The following is a 27,103-nucleotide window of genomic DNA, read 5'->3' as shown; positions in this document are numbered from 1 at the left end:
GTCGTGATTTTACTTCCACCATGGCATCTGCAGACATTCTTGTTTTACCCGTTCTGACATTGACGTTCTCCTTGCTCTTTTCCCTGCTCATTCCTTTGATACAGGCATGGTGGGATCCAACATGATGCCCCCTGGATCCGCTGGAGTCAATCAGGGAGTGCAGTGCCAGCCTCCTGGTCCATCCAAGCCCTGGCCAGAAGGTAAGGCCCTTGGAATGATCCGGAAAACGCAGTTGAAAGTTCAAGGATCACAGGGCAGATGATGAAAGTGATAGGACAGCGAAAATATTCACAAGTGTATTATGGTGGATTTAGGATAAAGGGCTCTGGGGAGCTCCAGGTTTGAGATGGTCGTACAGCACGGAAACAGGCCCTTTGGCCCATTTAGGCTGTGCCAGCCTTTAACCACCCACATTAACCTCATTTTATTCTCCTCTATTTTTTTTTCATCCATTCCATCATGGTTCAACCACTGAATCACACACCACAGCCACTCACCCACACGCGTTTGGGAAGAGGGAATACCCAGGTTAAACCTGCAAACTCCATATAGACAGTAGGACTAAATCCTGTCACATAGAGGTCAGATGGGATACAGTCAATTCAGTGGCTGTCTAGAACTAGCTGCCACCACCTCCCCCCCCCCGTCCCCCGCCCCGGTAAAAGGAGAACTATTTGAATGGGTTCGCCAACACTTCCTAAGCCTGCGTTCCTGCCCTAGAATATCCTCTTGTTTTCTTTCTCTGTGATATCATTGCACCTATTCTGATAAAATCACGATGGTGGAGAAACTCAGCAGTAGGACCCTGGCGTTGTGAGGCAGCAGGTCTACTGACTGCATCCTCTGATGAGGGGTGAGGTGGAGAAGGTGTGATGTGTTTGATCTCATCGCTGTGAGGGGGGGGTCAAAGCTTTGGGGGGGTGCGCAACACTGTTACAGAGCCAGCGATCTGGGTTCAAATCCCGCACTGTCTGTAAGGAGTTTGTATTTTGTCCCCATGTCTGTGTGGGTTTTCCCTGGGGGCTCCAGTTTCCTCCCACCGTTCAAAACGTACTGGGGGGGGTGGGTGTAGGTTAATTGGGTGGCACAGACTCGTGGGCAGAAGGGCCTGTTACCGCGCTGTATGTCTGAATTAAATTAAGTTCCAGGGTCTCTTTGGAAGGAGGGAGTTTCACGAAGCTGAGCTTTGAAGGCTGAATGGTATCTGATCAATGAGTTTAGAATGGTAAAAAGATTTGATTCCACAGATAAAGTGGGACTGTCTCCTGTACTAAGGGAATCAGCTCTGATGTCTCACATGTTCAAACAACACATGTGCTGGAAAATTTAAATTAAATTAAGTAAATAAATTCAGAAATGGGTTCCGTAAAGTTACAAATGGATATTTAACACTTTGGACTCCGTGTCCCGGTTTTCTGGGACTGGTTTTATACCCAACCACCAGTACTACTGTTTGTACTGTAGTTTACCCAGAGTCCAAAGGGTTAAATCTTGCTTGGTTTAATGATGACCTCCAATGAGGGGAATCTGACTGTATCCCATCTGACCTCTATGTGACAGGTGGTAGACTCCTAATATCTCTGCTATGGGTCATCTAGATCGCAGGCAACAGGGAGGCCCAATAAGTACGAGCTTTACGAGTGATACCGAGAGCTGTGAAAGAGAGATTTAGCGTAAAAATTTGTCTGACAGAGTCAAGGGAGTGGAAGCTGAAGGAGTGGGGGCCCCTGGAGGTTTCAGGACTGGTAGGTTTCTTGTTACATTGAGAGATCATGAGATAACAAAGGTTACCGAGGTGGATGGTGTAATGGGGTTTGAATTCCACGCTGTCTGTGAGGAGTTTGCACGTTCTCCCCGTGTCTACGTGTTTTCCCCGGAAGCTCTGGTTTCATCCCACTGTTCGAAATGTACCAGGGGTTGTAGTTTAATTGGGCAGCACTGGCTCGTTGGGCCGGAAGGGCCTGTTACTGTGCTGTAGCAACCATCCTTCAACTGACCCAGACAGTGCTAACTGCCGCCTTTCTGTTCATCTCTTCCAGCTCCAATGGCCAATGCCACAGCCCCGACCACTGCCCCTCAGAAGCTGGCCGCTCCTCAGCCCACTGGCCGGCCCTCCCCTGCACCGCCGGCCGTGCCCCCCGCTGCATCCCCAGTGATGCCCCCCCAGACGCAGTCGCCAGGGCAACCAGCCCATCCGCCTCCCATGGTGCAGCACCATCAGAAGCAGAACCGAATCACCCCCATCCAGAAACCGCGAGGGCTCGACCCAGTTGAGCTGCTGCAGGAGCGTGAGTACCGGTAAGGAGGGGTGGGTTCGGGGCTGCGCCCGTTCGTGAGCTGCTCATGGGCCATCAGATCCCCAGGTGTTTGATACGGGGCTGTGTTGCTTCCTTCCACATCCCTCCGTTGCCTGGTTCTCCTTCCTCCTCCCCCTGAGATCTCTCCTTCCCTCCTCACTCATGCGCCTCCCATTTCTCTTTGCAAAGGCACGGTTAGAGTAGCGGTTGGCACAAAGCTGTTACAGCACCAGCAATTGGGACCGGGGTTCAAACCCCGCGCTGTCTGTAAGGAGTTTCTATGTTCTCCCCCGTGTCTGCATGGATTTCCCCGGGGGCTTCCGCACCCTTCAAAAGGCTGTAAGTTAATTGGGTGTGATTGGGTAGCACGGGCTTGAGGCCGGAAATTGCCTGCTACCGTGCTGTATGTCTAAATTAAACTCCATTTCCGATAGCTCCTTAAAAAAGCCTACCTTCCTGAGTAAGCTCTTGACGATTTCCCGGGTCTTTTCTGGCCAGGATATTGGAGAATTATCAGCTTAAATTTGATGCCAATTTTTTTATAGGATGACATTTCATTAATTAGGCTTCTCTGAAGACCAACTGAGATGTTAAACATATTCTGCACTGTTGATGAGTTACCAGAGAGATCAATTTGTTGGCAGAATGAAACACCACAGCGTATCCAGGTCTAAAATCGCAGCAAACGCACAGAAATGCTGGAGGAACTCAGCAGGTCTCGCAGGTAAAGACATATCACTGATGTTTCGGGCCTGAGGTATAAGTAAAATGCAGGCAGGTCCCCTCTCCTCCGCCTTCCGCAGGGACCACTCCCTTCGAGACCTTTGTGTCCACTCTTTACCTTCCCACCAATTGTCCCCTTTGCACTTCCCCGTGTTCGTAGGACATGCTCCAACTGCACCCACATCTCCTCCCTCACCATGATTCGGGACCCCAAGTAGTAATTCAAAGTGAAGCAACACTTCAGTGTGAATCTGCAGGGGCTTCTACTGCATCCTGTTGTGGTCTCCTCTACATCGGGGGAGACGGGGAGATTGCTTCGTCAAGCACCTCGGCTCCGTCTGCCGCAATAGCGTGGATCTCCCAGTGGCCACCCATTTCAAATCCCCATCGCTTTCCCTCGCTGACATGTCTGTCCGTGGTCTTGTGCACAGCCAGACTGAGACCACCCGCAAATTGGAGAAACAGCACTTCATTTTCCATCTGGGCTCCCTCCAACTGGATGGCATTAATATTGATTTCTTTGGTTTCTGCTCCCACCCCCTCCCCCCTCATGTCTCTTTTTCTCTAGCTCTCTCTCTCTCTCTCTCTCTTTCTCTCTCTCTCTCTCTCTCTCTCACCTTTTCCCTCTGCATTCAGAGCTGAATTCCCCCCCCCTTCATCGGACTCCCATCCATATCCAATTAACTCCTCCTCTGCCCACTCCTCCCTGCTCCCCATCCGTTTAATTCAGACACCTGCCTGCTTTTTGCTTACCCCTGGACGAAGGCCTCAGGCCCGAAACGCCGATTATTCACCGTTACCTCCCAGGGACACTGCGAGATCAGCTGAGTTCCTCCAGAATTTTTGGGTTTTTGCTATAGTCACAGCGCATCTGGAGATGATCGAGTTTGATTAAAATTGCAGTAGGATATCTCTGCTCTGTGACGAAGTAAAGTGAAAGGAGGTGCAAGAAAATGGTGGCCTCGTGCCTGTGCCGCCATAGATCGCGGTCGATCTATCCTGGCTTTGACTCCACTCCACTGTTGTCTCCCATCCCCTCCCATTAAGACACTACCATGAAGAATTCTGTGTTACTTCCTTTAAAAGTCTTGATCGGAGCCTGACTCCTAGGACTTTCGTGTGATAGCTAGGTTCACAGTGCTAACGTCCAGTTCTGTCCGGCAGGCTACAAGCAAGGATTTCTCATCGGATCCAGGAATTGGAAAACCTTCCCGGCTCACTGGCAGGGGACCTACGCACCAAAGCCACCATTGAACTCAAGGCCTTGCGACTCCTTAACTTTCAGAGGCAGGTGTGTATTGGAGCAGGGAATTCCGCCTCCGCAGCTGGCTTTGCTCCGAGGTTTGAGTCCCCGCTGTCTCCGCCACAAAGTCGAAGGCAACTGCGTCCTCTCTGAATGTGGAATCCCTCCAGCCAGTTGCATTTGGAGGTCGTGCTGTCAGCTCCCCGCTGTGGGCTAAACCTGCCCTGCCACTCACAGCTATGCCCAGCAGCACTTGCCATGGCAACGGGCTCTTTACTGTGAGTGCACACACAGAGTTTCTGTTCGTTTCCTGCCCTCATTCTTCAGCCCTGCTGCTGTACTCTCTTTCCCCCCCCCCCTCCCCCCTCACCAGAACAATGTTCCCCTTTGCACTCTGCAGATCCTGGGAATGCACCCTGTGAGAACAAAGAAACTGGATGAAGCCAAGTAAAAACACAAAGCTGGAGAACAGAGCAGGTCAAACAGTGAACTTCATAAAGCACAGATAAAGGTACAGAACCAGCATTTTGGGCTTGAGCCTTTCATTGACGTGTGGAGCTCAAAGTACTCTGATGAAGGCCTCAAACCTGAAACATTGGTTATGATTCTTTATCTTTGCTACATCAAGTCAAGTCACCTTTATTTATCGTTTATCCCATGCTTGCTCGGTAAAGACGAGACAGTGTTTCTCCAGGGACACGGAGCAAATTTACATAAATATAAATTAGAATAGAAGTTAAACGCATTAAAATATTAAGACGTATTCAATAAAAGTCCACAGTGCCCTATCCACAAATGTTCTGGGAATTCAGGAGTCTGATGGCTTGGGGGGGAAAACCTGTTGCCCAATCTGGCCCGAGTGCACGGTACCTCCTACCAGATGGCAGAAGGGAGAATGGTTTACACAAGGGGTGTGTGGAGTCATTCACAATGTAGTGTTTTGTGCTGTTGAGATGCTTGCTGATGGCGAAAGAAGGCAGCTCTAGTTGTTCAAGTGAACCGGTACGAACTTGAAGGGCCGACATGGCCTGTTTCCGTGCTGTAAAAGGTTATATGGTTATATGGTTTATTGCTTTCCATGAGCATCGAGTGTTGTAGACGTCCTTCATGCTAGGAAGTGAGCCCCCAGCGATCTTTTCTGCTGACTTCACTATCCTCTGCTGGGTCTTGTGGTCTGAGGAGGTACAGCTTCCAAACAAGTGGTGATGCAGTTGCACAGGATGCTCTCGATACATCCTCTGTAGAATGTAGTGAGGATGGAAGGAGGGAGATGAACTTTCCTCAGCCTTTGCTGAGGAATAGAGGAGCTGCTGGACTTTCTTGGCTATGCAGTGGGTATTAAGGGACCAGGTGAGATTCTCCGCCAAGTACACTCCAAGGATACTCTTAATGACCTCAACAGTGGAGTCATCAATGGTCAACGGAGTGTGGTTCCCCCAGGCCCTCTGACAACCATCTCTTTGGTTTTATTAATGTCCAGTTACAGGTTGTTAGCTCTGCACCAGTCCGTGAGCGACTGCACCTCTGTACACTGAATTCTCATTTTTACTAATAGGGCCCACCACAGTTATATCGTCAGCGAACTAAGCTGTGTTTAGCTGCACAACTGTGGGTCAACAGAGGGAACAGCAGTGGACTAAGCATGACATTCAGCCCGATTCATTTTACCCGCCCGCAAATTGGAGGAACAGCTCATCTTCCAACTGGGCACCCTCCAACCAGATGGCATTAATATCAATTTCTCTGGGTAAACCACCACCCCCCCCCCACTTCTTCCCAAGTCACCTTCCCCCAGCTCTGTCCCCTTCCCTGTCTCCTTTCGCACAGACATAAATTCTCACCTCCTCCCTTAACACCTTTCATTGGTCTGGATTCTGAGATTTCCTGCTTCTGGCTCAGTCCGAAACATTGGCAATGTATGTATCTTTGCCTCCTACGGACGCTGAAAAGGCCGGTTGAGTTCCTTCAGTGTTTCGGTGTGCTCTTACTACAATCTCAGCGTCTGCAGACTTTCGTGTTTCACTCAACTCCATGCCCGCGCTCATTTTGCCCGCATATTACTCTTCCTAAGAGTTCTGCACCGAGAAACCTTCGTGGCCACAGGGTGGGGGGAACGCTAATCCCACGCAGGCCACGTAGGAGATCAGGATAGAACCTGGACCACTTGTGTTGCGAGGCAACAGAACTAAGAGGTTCAGCTGTCTGATCTGAACCAGTTAACTTCATCTCAACGAATGCTGCCTGAACTGCTTAGATAGTCCCTGTTTTTTTAACTTTTTTTAATAATTGATAATTCCAAGGACCTCTACATTGGACCATCAGTGCAGAATCTTCCTCAAAATTTGTTTGAGTGTCTTTTTAAAGTTTTTTTTTATATAACAATAGCACAAGATGCGGGCAGTTGCAGTACGTGCACTCGCCAAACGGTGTCGCCATTGAGCTTCGGGTAGCTCCTGGTCTCAGCAGCACCACCCGCAGGTACGTTTGGGCAGTGCAACCTCATCAGTGGGTGAAACTAATGAAGATCAAACAAAGCAAAGCTGGAGCAAGCTCAGTGAAGAGCAGGGGTGCAGGGGCTAATTTTTTAGGTGCCGGAGCTCACCAAAAACGGCGACAAGGAGGTGCCGGAGCTTCCCCCTGAGGTGCCGGAGCGGCACTCTGGTGACCTCTGGCAGCACTGCGCCCCTGGTGAAGAGTGTGGAGATTCTGGCAGCGTTCAATAGGATCCCGACCCCAAACATTGACTGTCCAGCTCTCTGCCCCGACCCAGGTCCTCTTTGTTCAATATTCCAGCATCTGCTGTTCCTGTATATACAATAATTTTGCAGAATGCATGTTTGGCAGATTAAAATTCAGAGCAGTTTCAATTTATTAATTTGGACATGCAGAACGGTAAAAGGCCCTTCCAGCCCACCTGCCACCCAAATACCCCAATGACATACAACCCCTAGTAGGTTTTGAACGGAGGAAACCCATGGAGACACAGGGGGAAAGTACAAAACTCCTTACAGACAGTGCCAGATTCAAACCTGGGCCGCTTGCTCTGTTCCGCGAACCCTGCCTTCCAAATTTAGGATGGGCAACCCAGAGGTGTCCGATCCAGTAATCTTTGGGGGATCAGAGGTGGAGAGGGTGAACAATTCCTGGGATTCACTGTTTCAGAGAATCTTTCCTGGACACAACACGCGAATGATTTGGTGAAGAAAGCACCTCAGCACTTCTGCTTCCTTTGGGGTGACATCGAAAACCATGGCAAATTTCTACAGACATGGAAAGTGTGCTGACCGGCTGCATCACGCTCTGGTGCGGGTAGACCGATACCTTTGAGCGTAAAGCCCCTGCAAAAGGTAGCAGATGCAGCCCAGTAAATCACAGGCAAAGCTCTCCCCACCATCCAGAGCATCTACAGGGAACGCTGCCGTCGATGAGCAGCAGCGATCATCGAGGATCCCCACCCCGCAGCACACACTGGCTGCTACCATCAGGAAAGAGGTGTAGGGGCCAGAAGACTCGCACCCACCAGTTTCAGGACTCCTCAACCACCAACTCAATCAGGGACTCATTTAAGGACCCATACTTCGCACATTATTTATTATTGAATATTTATTTTACATATTGCTTGGTCAGTTTGTTTTCGTTTCTCACTTTTGTATATGTATCTTCTTGAGAAAAGTTTTTTTGCATTACCGATAAGTATATATTCTTCCTGGTCTGCAGGAATGTGATGCTATGTATGTATCCTGACAATGAATCTGAACTCTAACTCCAAAAACCGAAGTTGGAACTTCAACCTCCTGTCCTTTTGTCATTTTCCCTTTTTCCTGAGGCTGTTATCTCTTGAAGTCAGGGCAACAAGTCAGTCCCCTGCACCAGTCCCAAGCAAGCCAGTCTAGGTCAGATGGTCCCAGTTCTACGTCTTTTTATAAGTTGCTTGAATGGGTTCTGGTTACTCGGCTGTTGTGGACTGGATGTTCTGCCTCTCCACAGCCACCTGCACGTAATGACCTTCGGGCCTGTGACCGTCCGAGAGCTGCTAGCCCCCTTCGTGAGACCAAAAGAAACGGGAGCAGGTGTTGGCTGTCCCGGCCCATCGAGCCTGCTCCACCATTCAGTAAGGTCATAGATAATCTGGCGTGGACTCCCATTCCACAACCGCCTTTTGCCCATAGCCCTACTATGCAAAGAAATCTCTCTGTGACTTAATACACTTTGTGAGGAAGCCTCCACTGCTTCCTTTGGGCAGACAATTCCACAGATTCACTGCTCTTTGGGGAGAAGCAGTTCCTCCTCATCTCCGTCTTAAACCTACTCTTCCAAATCCTGAGGCCCTGTCCCTCGTTTGAGTCTCGTCTGCCACTAGAAACAATCTCCCTGCTTCTATCTTATCTATTCCTTTCATATTGTGAGGTACGTTGGACAAAGTGGCGACTCTCTGTTTGCCAAAAGTCAAAAAATTTCATGTACGTTACATTCTAAATGTTGTATTGCATGACAATAATGGAACCTTTTATATGTTTCTACAATACAGCACGGAACAGACCCTTCGGCCCACAATGTTGTGCTGACCAACTCTACAACAATCTTTTTTTCCTGACCACACACTCTTAACCCTCTATTTTCCCTACAAGATTCTCTCTTGTTCTTCTAAATTCCAGCGGGTTTAGTCCCAGGAGATGCAATCGCTCCTTGTAGGCTAACCCCTCGCCATTCTTCCCACTCGCTTCATGTTTTGAGCCCAGCTGCAGGGGGCTGTCAGGCTACAGAGGCGTGGATCTTGCTCTCCTCCCCACCCTGACGGCACTCAAGCTAATTGTGCCTGCCTTGATCCTGAGGATCCATTACACTGCCCCCCCACTGGTCCATCCCAGTATCCATCACTGACAGTGGCAATTGGCTCCTTGTTAGTGTATAGGTCAGTGGTAGAATCCATGGGGAGTTGAGATACGGAACAGTTAGCATAGCAGTTAGAGTGATGCTACTACAGCGCCAGTGATCTAGGTTCGAATCCCATCGTTGTCTGTAAGGAGTTTTTACGTTCTCCCCGTGTCTTGCAGGGGTTTCCTCCAGGTGTTCCAGTTTCCTCTATCCTGCAAAACGTGGGGGGGATTGAAGGTTAATTTGGGTGTAATTGGGCGGCATGGATTTAAATGGCTGGAATTGGCTTCTAACGTGATGTGAATAAACCAAAATGTGGGGATGAGTGTAAGTGGGTGGTTAATGGTCAACATTTACTTTGTAGGCCGAAGGGCCTGTTTCTGTGCCATGTCTCCAAGACTACCAGCTATTAGGCAGAGCCTTTATCCAACGGTGCATTACTCAGCAGCCAGTGGGGCACCAGGCATCGCCATTTCCATGACCCATTGGGGCAGTTGCCTTGGCCCTTCATTCACCGTTAGTAAATGTGAGGTAAGAATATGATTTTGCCTGCGAATTTAAGACACGGCCCAGCGCCACCCAGGTGTAATGTTGAATGTTGACTTTCTGAGCCGGAGGGTGATGTGCCACTTCTCTCTTTGGTCCTCAGCTCCGTCAAGAGGTGGTGGTGTGCATGCGGCGGGACACGGCCCTGGAGACGGCGCTGAACGCCAAGGCCTACAAGCGCAGCAAGAGGCAGTCCCTCCGCGAGGCTCGCATCACCGAGAAACTGGAGAAGCAGCAGAAGATTGAGCAGGAGCGGAAGCGCAGGCAGAAACACCAGGTGACTCTCCAATCGAACGCGTCACCGCACGGTGTCAGTTTAGAATTGTACATACAACATGGATTTAAAGAAGTTAAAGGAAGGGGCTGATTTGCTGGAGGGAGGATTGTTGTCCTACAGTTTGGGGGCCGCTATTGCGAGGGCGCAATCTCCCCTGAATTTGTGATTTGAGTGCAGAACAACCAAGAGCCCAAAATCGGCCGACCTGAGGGGTCTTGAAGTGGAGTAGGGCGTTAGTCGATTGGGGATGTAGGAGGGGGTTGGTCCATTGATGGCTTTGTAAACTAAACTGGAGAACTTTAAAATCTATCCTGGGCCGAACTGACAGCCAGTGGAGGGAGGCGAGAATAAGGGTGATAGGGCTCCTATCAGGCGCCTGGCTGCAGCATTCTGAACCAGATGCAGACAGGATAATGATTGACTATTTCCCATGTAAAGAGAGAGTCGTCTAAAAGCCAGATTTTACTGCTACTTTGACTTGTTTGTCAAACTTGAAGGTGGAATCGAATATCACATTAAGGGATTTGGCATGTGGTTTAATGAGGGTGGATGTTGCCAAGGGTATTGGAGATAATTTTGGTGAAGTTGGGGGCCAAATCTGAGGATGATCTCTGATTTGCCTTTGTTTTGATCCACCCAACACTTTGTCCTCCAGACAGTCGATGAGGCTGGTTATCTTTGCTAGATCATCGGGCTTCAAGGTGCGATAGAAGTGGGTGTCATCAGCATAGCAGTGGAAGGAGATGCTGTGTTTTTGGATGACATAGCCAAAGTTGACCCTCATGGGACCCCGCAGGAAAGGACAGCAGACGAAGATGAAAATTTGCCCACATTGACTGAGAAAGTCCAATCACTGAGATGAGATTTAAACCAGTTCAGGACCGGGCCGTCGACCCTGACCCTCTGCCAGAGGTGATCTATTAAAATAGCGTGATCCACCATATTGAACGCTGCGCTAAAGTTGGAGAGGATTAGAATGGCAAAGCTTCCTGAGTCAGTGGTGAGGACCAGCTCATTGCAAGGCCGACTCTGTGCTGTGGTGGGCCTTGTAACCTGACTGGAATCTTTCGGATATGTTTTTTTGATGTAGGTAGGCCAACAATTGGCTAAGGTCAACTTTTTCTGAGGACCTTTGACTTTAGAAATAGGGGTCTAGGTTGGGTTTTTAAAGGAGGGGCTGGACCACAGCAACGCTTAAAGCACATTGGAACTGTCCCAGTGGCTAAGGAACTGTTAGTAATAAAGAGGATGCCTGGACCGGCTGCATCGAAAACATCCCTTAGGAGGGGAATGGAGTGTCTTAGGCACATGGATGAAAGAAAAATAGAGGGTTATGAGGTAGGGAGGGGTTTAATACTTTTCCTTTGGTAGGAATACATAGGTCAATACAACCCTGAGGGCTGAAGGGCCTAGACTGTGCTGTGATGTTCTAAGAGTGAATTTTTATTGCATATCTCACAATTTTTTTTGGCATTGATTTGCAAATTCTGTTACGCAAACTGCTGTACTCTATAAACAGCACTGTAAAGGATTATAGAAGCCGAGGTCACAATACGCTGCAGGGTGATTCAGAACATCGAGAAGTGCTAGGATTATTTGAAAGCATGGACAAACTAACGATGCAACTGTGGACTTTCGAGAAACGTCAAATGGCGATTGACTCGATTGAATTGTGATATCATTAAGTGCAGGCGACGTCTCCGATAAGAGCGACTTGAGTTTGGATGATCACATTTTGAGGGAGAGAGACGGAGTAAATGCAGGCAGGTTTTCCCCGCTGAGGTTTGGAGAGACAAGAACTAGAGGACCTGTATTAAGGGAGGAAGGTTTAAAGGGAACATTTGTGGGAAGAGGGGGGAACTTCTTCACACAGAGAGTGGTGAGAGTGTGGATCCAATGGGCTCAATTTTGACATTTAACAGATTAGATGGGTGTGTGGATGGGAAATTTATTTAAAACATTTTTTAAAATTTAGACATTTCGGCCCATGAGTCCATGCTGCCCACTTTACACCAAATTAACCATACATTTCAAATGGTGGGAAGAAACCGGAGCCCCGGGGAAAACCCATGCAGATACGGGAAGAATGTACAAACTCCTTACAGACAATCCCGATCGCTGGTGCTGTAAAGGTGTTGCGCTAACTGCTATGCCAACCGTGCTGTTTGGATGGATCTGGTCTGGGTGCAGGTCAGTGGGACAAGGCAGAAGAATAGTTTGGCACAGACTAGATGGGCTGAAGGGCCTGTTCCTGTGCTGTAGGGCTGTGGTTCCAATAGGGTAGTTTAAGTAAACTTAACAGGTCAAATAGCAAAGATAAAGATACATAACCAACATTTTGGGCTTGACCCCGAACAAAATGGTGGGGAGGGAGAGGCAGGAAGGAGCACAGTCCCACAGGCAGATGAATAAGGGAGAGAGGGCACACCAACAAATAGGGGGATGGGTCGGTGAATGGAGAGAGGGGTGGAGAGCTGGAGGAAAGGGAGATGGGGATGGGAGGGAAAACGGGGAGTGTCTAGCAGAAACCAGAGAAGTCGACGTTAATGTCATCCAGCTGGAGAGGGCCCAGATGGAATCAAGTGTTGTTCCTCCAATTTGCAAGTGGTCTGGTGGGACATGGACAGATGTGAATATGGGAGGTTTCACCCTCTGGCTGGTGATGGTGAGCGATCAAGCATTGTTCATCCCTTCTCACTGCCTTCCATTTGCTTTTGTCAAGACACAAATTGGACCACTGACCCTGTGGCTCGTTCTTGCACTCAACAGGAATACCTCAACAGCATCCTGCAGCATGCGAAGGACTTTAAGGAGTATCACCGGTCCGTCACGGGAAAGATACAGAAACTGACCAAGGCTGTGGCCACCTATCATGCCAACACCGAGCGAGAGCAGAAGAAGGAGAATGAACGGATCGAGAAGGAGAGGATGAGGAGGCTTATGGTGAGTTGCACCTTTCTCCACCCGACCATTCCCTTTGCTTGGTTCTGCCAACTCTGTGCCTCCATTGGCCCTCTGGGATGTCCCACCCAGATGTTAAATCGTGCATGATGTTCAACCATGGGATGGGGCAGCACTCCATCCAATCCTGTGCATAAATCAACTGTACAGCGATACTTGGGGATAGATGGGGAACGATTGGGGCAGCAATATGGCTCATGAGAGTGCGAGTGATTTATTAAAGTGTTGCTCCCTCTGTCTGTCTCTCACTCCCTTGCTATCCTCTATCTCTCTCTCTCTCTCCACCTTGTCTGTCTCCTGTTGATCTTTCTCATTTGCCTCTACCACTTCTTTCTCTCTCTCTCACTCTCTTTCTCCCCATTCTCCATCACTACCTTGCTGTCTTTCTTTTGTTTATTTTCTCTCTGTCATCCCTCTATTTCTTTCTTTTAAATCCTCTCCCCACTGTCTCTTTATCTTCCCCCTCCTTTATTTCTCTCATACCACTCTTCCCCTCCATCTCCCTCATCCTTTCACACTCTCCTTCATCCCCTCTTTCTTCTCACACACACCCTTTTCCCCATCCTCTTTCCATCATCTTCCCATACATTATTTTTTCTCCCTCTCCTACACACACACACTCTCTCTCTCTCTCTCTCTGCTCCCTTCTTCCCTTCCCCCCCATAGGCAGAAGATGAGGAAGGCTATCGGAAACTGATCGACCAGAAGAAAGACCGGCGATTGGCTTACCTGCTGCAACAGACAGATGAGTACGTGGCCAACCTGACCGAGCTGGTCCGACAGCACAAAGCAGCGCAGGCAGCGAAAGAGAAAAAGAAGAAAAAGAAGAAGAAGGTGAGGGAAGCGGAGGTCTCAGCCAGAGCAGGAAGTGCAGTCCCCTCACCTAGAGATGCTGGTTTTGCTACTCCGGTATCTCTTTCCTGATGGGAGTAGCTTATTCCAGTAAATTGGATCGAATTCTCTCTGGTCCTGTGGACCTCCAATCCAATGCTCTGCAGCAACCATGCTCCTGTAGAAAGTTGGCAGGATGGTGGCCGGTAGCCTTGTCTGCCTCAAGTCTTCTCAGGTCAGCTGCTGGGCCTTCCTGACGTGAGGGAATTGGTCTCTTCTTCAGAGAACTCCAAGGATCTTGGTCTCCAGTAACGAGCTATTAAAATATAATGGTGGGCAGCCCTTTAATCTGTGGGAAGTGTGCTGAGACAGTAAACGGTGTAGATGGAGCGGAGGTTGGTTTTTGTGATGCCCTGATCCTGTCCACGTACCTGTCTGATTGTCTTTTAAATGTTTTTATTGTGCCACGTATACCACACCCTCTGGCAGATCATTCCACACCCTCCACGATCGGGGTGCAGACTCACAGCCTTTTGACTCCTTCCAATCACAACTGAGAGATAGATCTACCCAGGTTCCCAGCTCTGCCCCTTGGGTTATGCTGTCCACAGCCATTTAGTTGACCAGTCACAAGTGTGAAGCAAAACCCTGACCACCAAGGACCAGGTCCCCACTAAGTTTGAGAAGACTGCACGCTTTTTCAATGGTGGGGCAGTCTCAAATGTGAATTTCATGTGCGTTTTGTCCTTGCAGTCTTCCAGCGCCCTTCCTTTCCACCCCTCCACCTCTCCTTTCCACCCCTCCACTCCTCTCCTGTCCACCCCTCCATTCCTCTCCTTTCCACCCCTCCACTCCTCTCCTTTCCACCCCTCAACTCCTCTCCCTCCACTCAATCCCCACCCCTCCACTCCTTTCCTTTCCACTCCTCTTCCTCCACCCCTCCACTCCTCTCCTCTCCACCCCTCCACTCCTCTCCTCTCCACCCCTCCATTCCTCTCCTTTCCACCCCTCCACTCTTCTCCACCCCTCCACCCCTCTCCTTTCCACCCCTCTCCTTTCCACCCCTCTCCTTTCCACCCCTCCACCCCTCTCCTTTTCACCTTTCCACTTCTCACCTTTCCACCCATCCACTCCTCCCCTCTCCACCCCTCCATTCCTCTCCTTTCCACTCCTCTCCTCTCCACCCCTCCACTCCTCTCCTCTCCACCCCTCCACTTCTCTCCTTTCCAACCCTACACTCCTCTCCTTTCCATTCCTCTCCTCCATATTCTTTTCAGTTGGAGTTGGGGGATTTGGGTTCCTCTGGATGAGATGGTCTGGACCCCAGTGGACAGAGCCACCACCCCGAAGCTCCATGGTGTGGTGGGATAACATTCCTACATTCTCATGATCCAGGAGCCACGGGGAGACAACACACTATACGCCTTCTTCCCTTTCTAAAGTTCCCCCTTTGTTTTCAAACAGAAGCAGGAAAACGTGGATGGCCTGGGCTCCACTGTTGGTTCTGACAGTGAGGTGAGTGTTTGGGGAAGTGCTGATGATGCCCTGGACCCCAGCCCATGACTCCGACCGATATCCACAAACTGCTGCCTCTTGACCCTTTTTAATGTGGGACCTGAGTCAGCTGTCAGTGCCCACCGTTCCTCTGGGGCGAGAACCCTGTGGGAGGGTTGGTGTCCGTGACACTGTGGGAGGTTTGGCGTCCTTAACCCTGTGGGTGGGTTGGCGTCCATGACCCTGCAGCCTCGCTGTGATGGGCCAGCACTTGCTCCTAATGTAGTCTCTGCTTCCGCAATTCAGGGAAGCGCGTGACCCCTAAACTTTCTCCATGTTACTTCTGGGCTTTCATCCTTGAACATCTGTTTTCAATTTACTCTCGCTAGTTCCTGCCTCATCCCATCGTAAGTAGCCCTTCTCCAATTAAGTACTTTCCCATTTTGTCTAGTTTTATCCTTTTCCATAGCTACGCTAAAGCTCAGGGAGTTGTGGTCACTCGCACCGAAATGCTCCCCCACTGAGAGGTCCTCCACCTGACCAGGTTCATTCCCCAGAATTAGATGCAGAATGGGGCCTCCTCTCAGCGGCCGGTCCACATACTGTGTCAGAAATCCTTCTAGGACGCACCTGACGAATTCAGCCCCATCTAACCGTCTTGCAGTCAGTAGGTGTCAGTCAATATTTTGAATGACAGCTCTCCAGTGCAGAGAATTCCAAATATTTCTCCACCTCTTCATCGTAGTCAGAAAAAGTCTATCTATCATTCCCAATCTCCATTCTCCCATCTCTAGCCCATCTTTAATTGATCAATCTCTGATTACCTGGAGCAAGTCAAGCGAATCTTTGCTCCCCTCCGTGGAATGTCTGTCCCTCCAAGGGAAAGGGGGACAAGATCGGTGGGGGAGGAGACGTGGACTGGCGTGGCGGGGGGTGCAGGGAGGCGGCGGAGCCTTACCTTACTGGGAAACATTTCTCGGCTTCAGCTCTTGGACGAGACGAGCCAGATGAGTGACCTGCCGGTGAAAGTGATTCACGTGGAGAGTGGCCGGATCCTGTCCGGAGCTGAGGCACCGAAGACCGGACAGCTGGACGCTTGGTTGGAAATGAACCCCGGGTGAGTGCACGAGAACCAGGAGAAGGCAGTCTATTCTGCCTCACCCTTCAATATGATGCTGGCTGATCTCAGATTCAGATTTCAAATTTATTGTCAGAGAACATACATGACATCACATACAACCCTGAGATTCCTTCCCTGTGGGCCAGGCAGAATGGCCTCTTATGGTAGTGAAAAAAAACTGTACTCAACGTACACATATAAAGAAATGTAAACCAACTGACCGTGCAATACAGGGAGAGCAAAGAAAATCAATAAAGTGCACAAGTGAGAGTCCTTAACTGAGTCTCTGCTTGAGATTGTTGTTGAGGAGTCTGATGGTGGAGGAGGAGCAGCTGTTCCTGAACCTGGTGGTGCGAGACTTGTGGCCCCTAGATGTCTTTCCTGATGGCAGCAGCGAGAACAGAGCGTGCACTGGGTGGTGTGGATCCTTGTTGATTGCTGCTGCTCTCTGACGGCAGCGTTTTCCATAGATGTTTTCGATGGTGGGGAGTGTTTTGCGTGTGATGCACTGGGCTATGTCCACTACCTTTTGCAGGGATTTCCACTCAGGGGTATTGGTGTCCCCACACCAGACCTTAATGTAGCCGGTCATTGCACTTTCCTGTAGAAATTTGCCAGGGTTTACGATGTCATACCAAACCCCCGCCAACTCCTGAGGAAGTAGAGGCACCTTTTCACGGTGCTGTTAGTGCTTTGGGTCCAGGAAATGACCTCCCAGATAGTGGCTCCCAAGAACATAAATTTGCTCGCCCTCTCCACCTCCACCGATGATCACAGATCAATAAAACCTCTGGTTTTCCCTTCCTGAAGTCAACAGTCAGCTCCTTGGTTTTGGTGACATTGCATGTGAGGTAGTTGTTGGTGCATCGTTCAGCCAAGTTTTCATTTTCCTTCCTGTTTGCTCATTATATACATCCCACTTCCGTGGTATCGTCAGCGAGTTTGTGGATGGTGTTGATGAATGATCAAGACCAGCAGCACAAGGACAGCTTCTTCCCCTCCACCGTCAGATTTCTGAATGGACAATGAATCACAGACACCCCCTCAGTTTCTCCTATGTTTGCACTAATGAGTGACGCTGCTGCAAAACAACACGTGACTCTCATGACAATCATTCTGATTCTAATAGCCCTCTATTCCTGAAACTGCCTTCACCAATGATCTGGCCTCTGCTACTCTTGGGGCTGAAAATTCCAGAAGTTCACCGTCCTCAGAGAAGAAGAACTTGCTTCACCCAGAGGGTGGTGGGTTGATGGAACGAGCTGCCGGGGGAGAGGTAAAGGGTGGGGGAATTGTTATGTTCAAAAGACATTTTAGACAGGTTCGTAGATTGGAAAAGGTTTAGAGCAATAGGAGAGCCTTGGTCATCATGGCCAAGATAGGCTGAGAGGCCTGTTTCCATGCACTGACACTTGAATTTCAACGTAGCCCAGTTTTAAATGACAGCCCTTATCGGGCAGTGACGTCCGCTTGTTCGTGACTCTCCCACTTGTGAAGGCATCTCAATATCCACCTATCAAGCGCCTTAGGATTCTGTATTAAAGTTGAAACACAATGCTGGAGAAACTCAGAAGGTCAAGCGGTGTCCTTTATATAGTAAATTTAAAGGAACGTAACCAATGTTTCGGGATCAAAGGTAAAAGTAAAATGTAGGCGGATGCCTGAACTATACAGCTAAGATAAAGTTACATAATCAACATTTTGGGCTTGAGCCCTTCATCAAGGTGTGGAGAAATGTCGGCTGGCGTCCGATCTGAAAGGATTGGGGGAGGGGCACGGTCCCACAGGCAGGAGGTAATAGGTGGATAAGGGAGGGAAGGCACACCAGTGAACAGGGCGGAGGGGGGGACGGCTCGGAATGGAGAGGGAGGAGAGCTAAGGGAAAGAAGACGGTGGGGGGAAAGGGATGGGAGGGAGAATGAAGAGTCGGTTAGCAGAGACCAGAGAAGACAATGTAATTGCCACCTGGCTGGAGGGTGCCCAGATGGAAAATCGTGTTGCTCGTCCAATTTCGGGTGGTCTTGGTGGGATAGTACATAGGATCCTGTATGTTTGAGATCCTGTATGTTTGAGTTCATTCCTCTTAATTCTAAATTCAAGGAATAGAGCACAGTGGCTTCCTGGGACTATAACAGCGTTGTGCTAACCGGTGGTACACTAACCGTGACAACCTGTGGCGTCAAATACGGAACAAGGGAAAAATTGAGGGAAACATCTCCCCCTGCCCCACCATCACACATGCCACATTGTTACCTATGCTCCCCTCAGCAGCCCTCACCCACCCCTCTCCAAATCGCTTCTCCGTCTGTGACCGCCCTCATTTCTTGCGAGCAGGTATGAGGTGGCCCCACGCTCTGACAGTGAAGACACCGGCTCTGAGGAAGAGGAAGAGGTGAGTGCAAAGCAGAAGGGGAGGCAAAGAGTCTAAACTCAGGTGAGCAGGAGCTCTCGTTACAACATGCATCGAGAAGCTGGACAGACAGAGCACAGGGTGCGTCGAAACGGGAGCTGTTCCCCCCCACAAAGCCCAGCGTACCTTCCAGTTTTTTTGAAGTTTATTTTTAAAAAATATATCCTCAATTGTTTTGAAGCTGCTCAGTAATAAAAGCAGTGGTCATAATATCGCATCGTATCAATGCAGTGTCCATCAGTAGCATTTTAAAGTTTTTACAACTTGTAGCTTTAACATGCTGCAGGAGTGGACAGAGCATGCCGTTGGCTGGAGACCAGCAACTGCAAACTGTTGATTTTTGGATGCAGTGCTTTTATTTTTTTTCATGAACTGTCTTTAAAATCACGTCAGGATACGACAGACTGGAGGCCGCTAATCATGTCGGAGGACAGGTCTCGCTCGGGACTGCTGGTAAGCACATTAGAACAAGCGTAAGGGTTCCGCGAGTCTTCACGTTGCTTTGTGAGCAGAGCGGGCTGGTTCTGCACCAGGTTTGGGATGCCAAGCTCGTCTCAGCCCGTAACTTACTCTGCTGTTTGGCCAGGCCTCTGGTGTCTTATCAGGATGGCTCAATTAACAGGGCAGAATCTTCTCTTAATTGTGTGAGGTGCTTGCCACATGTAAGAGTCTGTGCCAGTTGTATACGACATAATGAAACTTACGATTAATTATGCTATTCTCGTCATCATGTTACCCATTCTCACCCAGGGTGGGCAAGTTTCATGCCAGACTCTACTCCAGCACTAATGTAATGGGGAGAAGTGGCTGAAATTCAACCCTCCAGAATTGTTAAAATGATAAAACTGCAGATGGCTGGAATTCTATTTAAAATTTAGAGTCGCAGCGCGGTTACAGACCCTTCTGGCCCATAAGACCGCGCTGCACAAATACACACACCCCTCTGACCAATTAACCTCCCAGGGTGGCACAGTAAGCAAGGTGGATACAGCACCAGCGATCGGGACTGGAGTTCGAATCCCGCACTGACTGTAAGAGGTTTGTACATTCTCCCTCTGTCTGCAGGTTTTCCCTGGAGGCTCCGGTTTCCTCCCACTATTCAAAATGTACCAATAGTTGTAGGTAAATTGGGTGGGGCGGGCTTGTGGGCTGAAAGGGCCTGTTACCATGCTTTATGTCTACATTTAAATTTAAAATTTAATCCTTTTGAAAAATGGGAGGACTGGAGCACCCGGAGGAAACCCACGCAGACGGGGAGAACTTACAAACTCCTTGTAGCACGGGCAGTCATTGGCGCTGTAACAGTGCTGCTCTAATCACGCTGCCCAGGTCTCAAAATAAAACCCCAGCAAGTGGTGGAAACACTCAACAAGTCAGGCAGCAGCTGCGGAAAGAGAAACAGTATTAAGGTCTCTGATCAGAGACCCTCCTGACAAGTGTTTGACCTGGAGCACTTCTCTTTCTGAATGTGGTGCTGGCTAAATTTACTGCTGGTGTAACGTCTCAAAGTTATCCAGGGAGATTGATCAGGGGAGTTGGAAAAGCTGATGTTTTATTCAGTGCGTTCCCCACCTAGTCATGAACATCCTGGAGACGTCCACTGAAACATGATGACTCAGGATGGAGAATTGATCTGCCAATAGAGACTTAATTTTGTGTCTTATCTAATTAATCACCTATTGATTCCTTAACAGTGACGTGCTTGTAAATTACTGACACATTGCAGTGACGTGTGGACTGGTCGCTTAATGATCTCCCCTTGTCTAATCAGAGCCGTGCTGCTAACTTATCAGACCACAAGGTATATGAGCAGAAGCAGGCCATTCGGCCCTTCGAGTCTGCTCCGTCATGAGCTGATACATTCTCCAACTCAGTCCCATTCCCTACCTTCTCTCCATAAGCTGACTATTCAAATACCTATCAATCTCTGCCTCACATACACCCAACACTCTGGCTCCACAACTGCCCATGGTAGCAAATTCCAGAGATCCATTGCTCTCTGGCTAAAGAAATTCCTCCCCATTTCTGTTTTAAATGGGCGCCCTTGAATCTTGAATTTATGCCCTCTTGTCCTAGAACCCCAGTGCCTTATCAAGCCTCAACATCACATCCCTGCTCTTATAACTCTGGGGTCCTCCAGAAGTATAGGGAAGGAGAGGTCCCAGTGAAGGAAGTCAGCATACAGCAATTTGTTACTGTCCATCGTTATCTAGCAACCACTCAAAGTACTCAACTCAGTAATGTTTCCAACGCAAAAAGCATTTGAGGAAAGTTTCAAACGTGGATTTAGCGTCATTGTTGACCAACTAGACTAACATCCAATGACAGGCAGCATCAATTCAGAAGTGCATGTTTGAATCTGACCGCAGGGATTTTAAATGCAAGTGCCTTGAATTCGGTAAGCAGGAAACCAGTCTCTGCGATGCTGACTGTGAGATAAATGGCTAGCTCCCTCATATCACGCAGGGAGGGTATCTGCTGTCTGGGCACAGTGCGGTTGACTAACGACTTCCTTGGTTCAGTATTGGGAAATAAACAGAGGTCTTGCCGCTCTTACCCACCTTCTTGAGAACAGGAATAAGTATATAATACCCATTTCAATTCCCCATCCCATTCCCTTGTTGACCTCCATCCTAATGGCATTAACGTTGACTCTCTGGTTTCTGTTAGCCCCCTCCCCTCACCTATCCCAATGTCTCCTTTCCTCTAGTCCCTCTGTTTCCCCAGAGCCAAACCTCCCCATCAATTCTCACCTTCCCTCTCTCCTGTCCTCTCCATAGCCAATTGACACCTTTGTCTGTTGGTCTGTACTCTTCCCCTTGCCCTTGAAGAAGGGATTAGGCCCGAAACATCAGGAATGTATCTTTACCTCCTTTGGACACCACGAGACCAACTGAGTTCCTCCAGTATTTTTGTGGTTTTAAATGTATAAAAGGAACAAGTCAAATACAGTAAAATCCCTGTTGTCCGGAATTCAAGCAGCCAACAAAAATTTGCAGAAAATAGATAAGCAAAAAATACAGGTTTAAAGTTAGCACACTCCGCTGTTAATTCGCCAATCATACAACCTCAAGCAACTGGAAAATGCACTTCTCCAGCATCTACCAATCCCCACAGGTGCCGGATACCAGAGGTTTTACTGCATCTAAGAACATGTTCCTTGGTGGACTGAGTTTCCACCATCTCCTCCAAAGCCCCCATCTGGTCTGAACCCATCTGTGCCTTGGCTGATACGTCAAAAATGGGGAGACACAGGCACTGTTTACCCGTTGGTTCATTGAGCTGTTACGACTTGGAATTGCCCATCTGAAGAGCAAGAGACTGGCTATAGGTGATCTGTGATTAGTAAGGGATTACTTACGGTGGTATGTGTGTGGAAAAATGGTTTGAAAGCCACTGATCTAGAACTGTTCTCAATCATTTCTGTACTAGAACAGTTGATGCATTTCTGGTCTAGAACACGAACACACACACACACACACACACACACACACACACACACACACACACACACCAATTCTGCCACAGAATGACTCCTAGAACTGTTCCCATGCACCTCTGATCTAGACCCCCCCCCCCCCCATTCTGAGTTCCCATTCACCTTAGAGCCAGCTTCCCATTCTGTTCTCATTTCACCTCTGCTCTAGACCCCCCATTCTGTTCTCATTTCACCTCTGCTCTAGACCCCCCATTCTGTTCTCATTTCACCTCTGCTCTAGACCCCCCATTCTGTTCCCATTCACCTCTGCTTGACCCCCCCATTCTGTTCCCATTCACCTCTGCTTTAGACCCCCCCACCCCCAATTCTGTTACAATTCACCTCTTCTCTAGACCCCCCCCCCCTCATTCTGACCCAGAATGAATCCCACCTATTCAGCTCCAGGATAACCCCCACACATGATTCAATAATTATGTTCTTGACAGTTCCCACCCATTCTTTGCCTTAAATTTTTCATTCCTACCCACTCTGTCCCAAACAAAGCCAATTTCACACCTGGCTTGGCTGCATTTTCCACGTGATGTGCCGCCCTGACCAACTCTTCAGCATCAGGGTATGGTTTTGGGGTCCCCTCTTCTCCCAGTGGGGCAGCAGAGTCATCCCCGTATTGAGGCCATTAAAGAAAGAGGCTGATTCGTCACCACTTTCTCAAGGGGAGATAAGGATGGGCAACAATCACAGGCGTTGCCAAATCCTGACCGTCAAGGTATGATGATTCACTGTCTGCTCCCATGGGGAATGTGAGTGTCATTGCCTCTGGTAGTCAGGTACCTGTGTGCCGTCAGTGCGCTGATCTGGGGATGGCTCTGTTTTGTATTCAGGAGGAGGAGGAGGAGGAGCCGGCAGCACCATCAGCATTGCCTTCTGCTCCCGAGGAGAAGAAGAAAATTCAGGATCCGGACAGCGAAGAGGTGTCTGAGCTGGATGCCAGGCAGATTATAGAGTGAGTGTCACAACTCCGGGACGGAATGAGTGGGGACGGATCCAGGACAGAATGAGTGGGGACGGATCTGGGATGGAATGAGTCAGGACAGAGTGTGTGGGGATGGATCCGGGACGGAGTGTGTGGGGACGGATCCGGGACGGAATGGAAGAGGAAATCTAATGCACTGTGGCTAAAGATTTTCCTTTGTGTGACGAGGACTACTTGCCTGTTGCAGGAATGCCAAGCAGGACGTGGATGATGAGTACAGTGCGCCACTCTCCAGTATACGCGGCCTGCAGTCCTATTATGCAGTAGCGCATGCGGTGACCGAGAGGGTGGACATCCAATCCACTCTGCTGGTGAACGGTTTACTGAAGCAATACCAGGTAAAGTAGGGTGTGGGTGAAGGTGCGTTACCGACAGCCCAGCTCTTCACTCGCCAACTGGCCACCAAGTGTGCACTGCACCACAGTAGACAGGTCACCCTCAGCTGCTTACCAACCAGTTACAGTCCTCAATCCCAGGGTGCTTCTGCTGCACAGGAAGGCAGATCCTCAGTTGGATTACGTGTCATGAGCATCTCCCCTTCAGAGTGTGGACCCACTGATCAGCCCAGCAATCCTGTGTGAGGTAAAGAAAACAGAAATGCTGGAGGAACTCAGCCAGTCTTGCAGCGTCCAAAGGAGGAAAAGAGAAATAACTGACATTTAGGGACAGACCACCTTCACGGTATGAAAAAGCAGGCCTGAAATGTCGGTTATTTCTCTTTACCTGCTAAGGACACTGTGAGACTGGCTGAGTTCCTCCAGCATTTCTGTGTTTTTGCTACAATTAGAGCATCTACAGACTTTGTATCCAGCACCTATGGGGATTGGTAGATGCCAGATCAGTGTATTTTCTGGTTGCTTGAGACTCACTCTTACCATGCTTAACTAATACACCTGCATTAAGAATAAATAGTTGAAAAGACAAAAATGCTGTACTTATACTGGAAAAACTTCACTTGTATGAATGTATAAAGCTTAAAGCGTTTTACTTTATTTTCAGTCACATTCTTTGAAATCATTTAACCGTCGCTGCATCTGCAGGTTCCTCCCCTTCACGGAGCTAGCCGAAAGATGAACAATAACATTATCGATAATTAACCCCCTCCTCCCCATAGTTTACAGATAAAGCCTCTAACTGGAGTGACTCTCACTGAGCAGGGATAAGGAGACACTTTAAAAGAGTTACCCCGACGGCAAGCAGCATCAGCCAGCTCTTCATCTTGAGTGAAGTATGGTGCCCGTGATGCCACAGGCTGAGTTAACAACCTCCGGTGTTGTCGCCTCCGCACCAGGCAGTGACGCAACCAGCCAGAATGCTCTCTGCACTACACCTGTGGAATTTTTCCAAAGTCTTTGGTGACATTCCGAATCTCCTCACGCACCCCAAAAATTCCGCACACCAAGAGCTTTACTGTATTATTACATGGAAGGAACCTGGGACCTTGTATTGGCAAGCAGTTGGGACAGTTAGCACGGATGGCATTGAGATGAAGATGGGTAAATGTCAGGAGGGGAAAGAAAGGGAGTGAAGAACAGGAACATATGCCATCCTAACTTGGGAAAATATCATCTCCAGAAAGGGAGCAGAAGTTCAGAGGTTCATGGAAGCAGCCCAATGCATACATCCCAAAGGGAAATGGGGATGGACGATAAATTTCCACCTTGGTGGCGATCACAACCCAGTAAATGAGCAAGAGCTAGTACGGTGGGAATGGGCTGATTAGCCTTTTACCACGATGTCCATTCTGTGTGCCTCGCAGGTGAAAGGTCTGGAGTGGCTCGTCTCGCTGTACAACAACAACCTGAATGGAATCCTCGCTGATGAAATGGGTCTGGGGAAGACCATCCAGACCATCGCCCTCATCACATACCTCATGGAACACAAGCGCATCAATGGGCCCTTCCTCATCATTGTGCCCCTTTCGTAAGGAATTCTCTGCACACCTCTCTACGTCCTGGAGCGTGAGGCAGGAATCGTGACAAGAATTTCTGGAAAACCCCCTCCCTCTTATCCACCCATTTCCCATTGCCATTCCTTCCAAAGAAATTCTTTTTAACCAAAAATAGACTTTATTCACAAATGATTGGTTCAGAGATTCTTCACACCCTTAGTGTCAGTCCATACATTCCCAACATTGTATATTTTTACATACTTTCTCCATTTACACCATTACCACCACTGTGGCACCTTATCGTTACACCCCTCCCCCCCCCCAACCTCTGGTCTGGAGGCTTCCCCTCACTCTCAGCCTCTCAATGCCCACTGATGGAAGGTCTCTACCCTTTCTGTGCCTCTGTTGAAGACAGGGCGCTGCAGTCGTGTCGTGCTAACCGTGCCACCCATTTAGAAGGCAGTGAGTCCTGTACTGTGATGTAAACCTCCAATCATGACCCTGGTTATTTTTACAGAACTCTCTCAAACTGGGCCTATGAGTTCGATAAGTGGGCACCATCTGTATCACGCATCTCTTACAAGGTAATCCACCTTCTGCTTCGCCTCTCTGCGTGCCGGTGTTCTGAGCTGGTCTTTGTTTGGGGAGGTGGAGATGACTTTGTCCTCTTTCCTTCCCTTGGCCAGGGCTCACCTGCCGCCCGAAGGGCCTTCGTTCCATTGCTCAGAAGTGGGAAGTTCAATGTCTTACTCACCACCTACGAATACATAATCAAGGACAAGCACGTTCTCGCCAAGGTAAGTGTTTTTTCTTGGAAGAGTTTGTTATTCCCCTCAACCTCCTGTTGGTGACCAGGACTCATGCTGGGTATCATGGTGCATGTCTCCATTCACATCCTCCACTTTATCCGTTAATGTGTGAGCTTTTCCCTGATTCAATAAGGAAGCATTCAGTGCTTTTGGCATCCTCTCGCATTCCCGGTTCGGATACCCTTTCAGCCCGTCTCCAGTCTAGTGTGAGTCCCTCGACCACAGTTGCCCGCAGCCTGTGCAGGTTCCTTGCCTTGAGTTGCCAATAGCCCGCCGCCACCTGTGTGTTCTTCAGACGCAGAGCCCCTCACGGGTCTGCCACTGTGACACCACATGTTGTCACCTCTGCTTCTTCTTCTCAAATGGGAGTGTTCCCCTGCTTTCTGCTGCCATATGTTAGCCCTCTATTCCCTGGATTGTGGTCCTTCCCCACAGCACCCTCACCAAGCCTCAGTGTGTCCCTGCAGCCTGGAAATGTTATTTTCCACCCTCCCTTTACCCTCAGCAAGGTATTAAAACACTGCCAAACATATTATTACAAGTGCATAACAAGATACAGTGTGTGCCGCTTAATGTCCAATCGGACAGCACCCATAATTATTCAGTTACCGCGAGCAAGTCCGCAGCAATTTAGAAATAGCAATCGCTAGCTAGAGGAAATTGTATACTCTATGCCCACTCTGAACCCACTGCCCCGTGCTCTCCCCACAGCCCTGGGTCAGTCCCCATACTGATCCCACTGCCCCGTTCCCTCCCCACAGCCCAGTCTCAGTCCCCACTCTGATTCCACTGCCCCATTCTCTCCCCACAGCCCCGTGTCAATCCCCACACTGATCCCACTGCCCCACTCTCTCCCCCACAGCCCTGGATCAATCCCAACTATTCCCACTGTCCCGCGCTCTCCCCACAGCCCTGGATCAGTCCTCATACTGATTCCACTGTCTTCCTCTCTCCCCCCCAGCCATGTGTCAGTCCGCAGTCCCCATGCTGATCCCACTGCCCCGCTCTCTTCCACAGCCCTATGTCAGTCCCCACTGCCCTGCTCTCTCCCCACAGCCATGGATTAATCCCACTGTCCTGCGCTCTCCCCACAGCCCTGGGTCAGTCCCCACACTGATCCCATTGCCCAGAGCTCTCCACACAGCCCTGGGTCA

General features: G+C 49.3%; 1 protein-coding gene across 12 annotated transcripts in view; it reads left to right on the top strand.

Moving 5' to 3' along the window:
• smarca4a (SWI/SNF related BAF chromatin remodeling complex subunit ATPase 4a) overlaps window positions 1-27,103 on the top strand; it is a 131,412-nt gene that overhangs the window by 41,044 nt on the left and 63,265 nt on the right. For 9 of the 12 annotated variants that reach the window (XR_011354268.1, XM_069927237.1, XM_069927243.1 and 6 more), the window contains 15 exons: window positions 105-200; window positions 2,040-2,298; window positions 4,185-4,311; window positions 9,788-9,961; window positions 12,731-12,904; window positions 13,589-13,756; window positions 15,218-15,268; window positions 16,234-16,364; window positions 18,702-18,759; window positions 19,171-19,230; window positions 23,098-23,219; window positions 23,437-23,587; window positions 25,009-25,172; window positions 25,658-25,724; window positions 25,827-25,937. Coding sequence is in view for 11 of the 12 variants with exons in the window: in XM_069927237.1 (XP_069783338.1) it covers window positions 105-200; window positions 2,040-2,298; window positions 4,185-4,311; window positions 9,788-9,961; window positions 12,731-12,904; window positions 13,589-13,756; window positions 15,218-15,268; window positions 16,234-16,364; window positions 18,702-18,759; window positions 19,171-19,230; window positions 23,098-23,219; window positions 23,437-23,587; window positions 25,009-25,172; window positions 25,658-25,724; window positions 25,827-25,937 (1,913 nt within the window). In the remaining variant the exon portion in view is untranslated. The remainder of the gene's footprint in view (window positions 1-104; window positions 201-2,039; window positions 2,299-4,184; window positions 4,312-9,787; window positions 9,962-12,730; window positions 12,905-13,588; window positions 13,757-15,217; window positions 15,269-16,233; window positions 16,365-18,701; window positions 18,760-19,170; window positions 19,231-23,097; window positions 23,220-23,436; window positions 23,588-25,008; window positions 25,173-25,657; window positions 25,725-25,826; window positions 25,938-27,103) is intronic. The other 3 variants (XM_069927246.1, XM_069927245.1, XM_069927244.1) reach the window with 1 other exon arrangement.

The sequence above is a fragment of the Narcine bancroftii genome, chromosome 3, assembly GCF_036971445.1.
Source record: "Narcine bancroftii isolate sNarBan1 chromosome 3, sNarBan1.hap1, whole genome shotgun sequence".
Lineage (NCBI taxonomy): Eukaryota > Metazoa > Chordata > Chondrichthyes > Torpediniformes > Narcinidae > Narcine > Narcine bancroftii.
The sequence above is the reverse complement of the archived record's forward strand: the minus strand, read 5'-3'. Positions and strand labels throughout refer to the sequence as shown.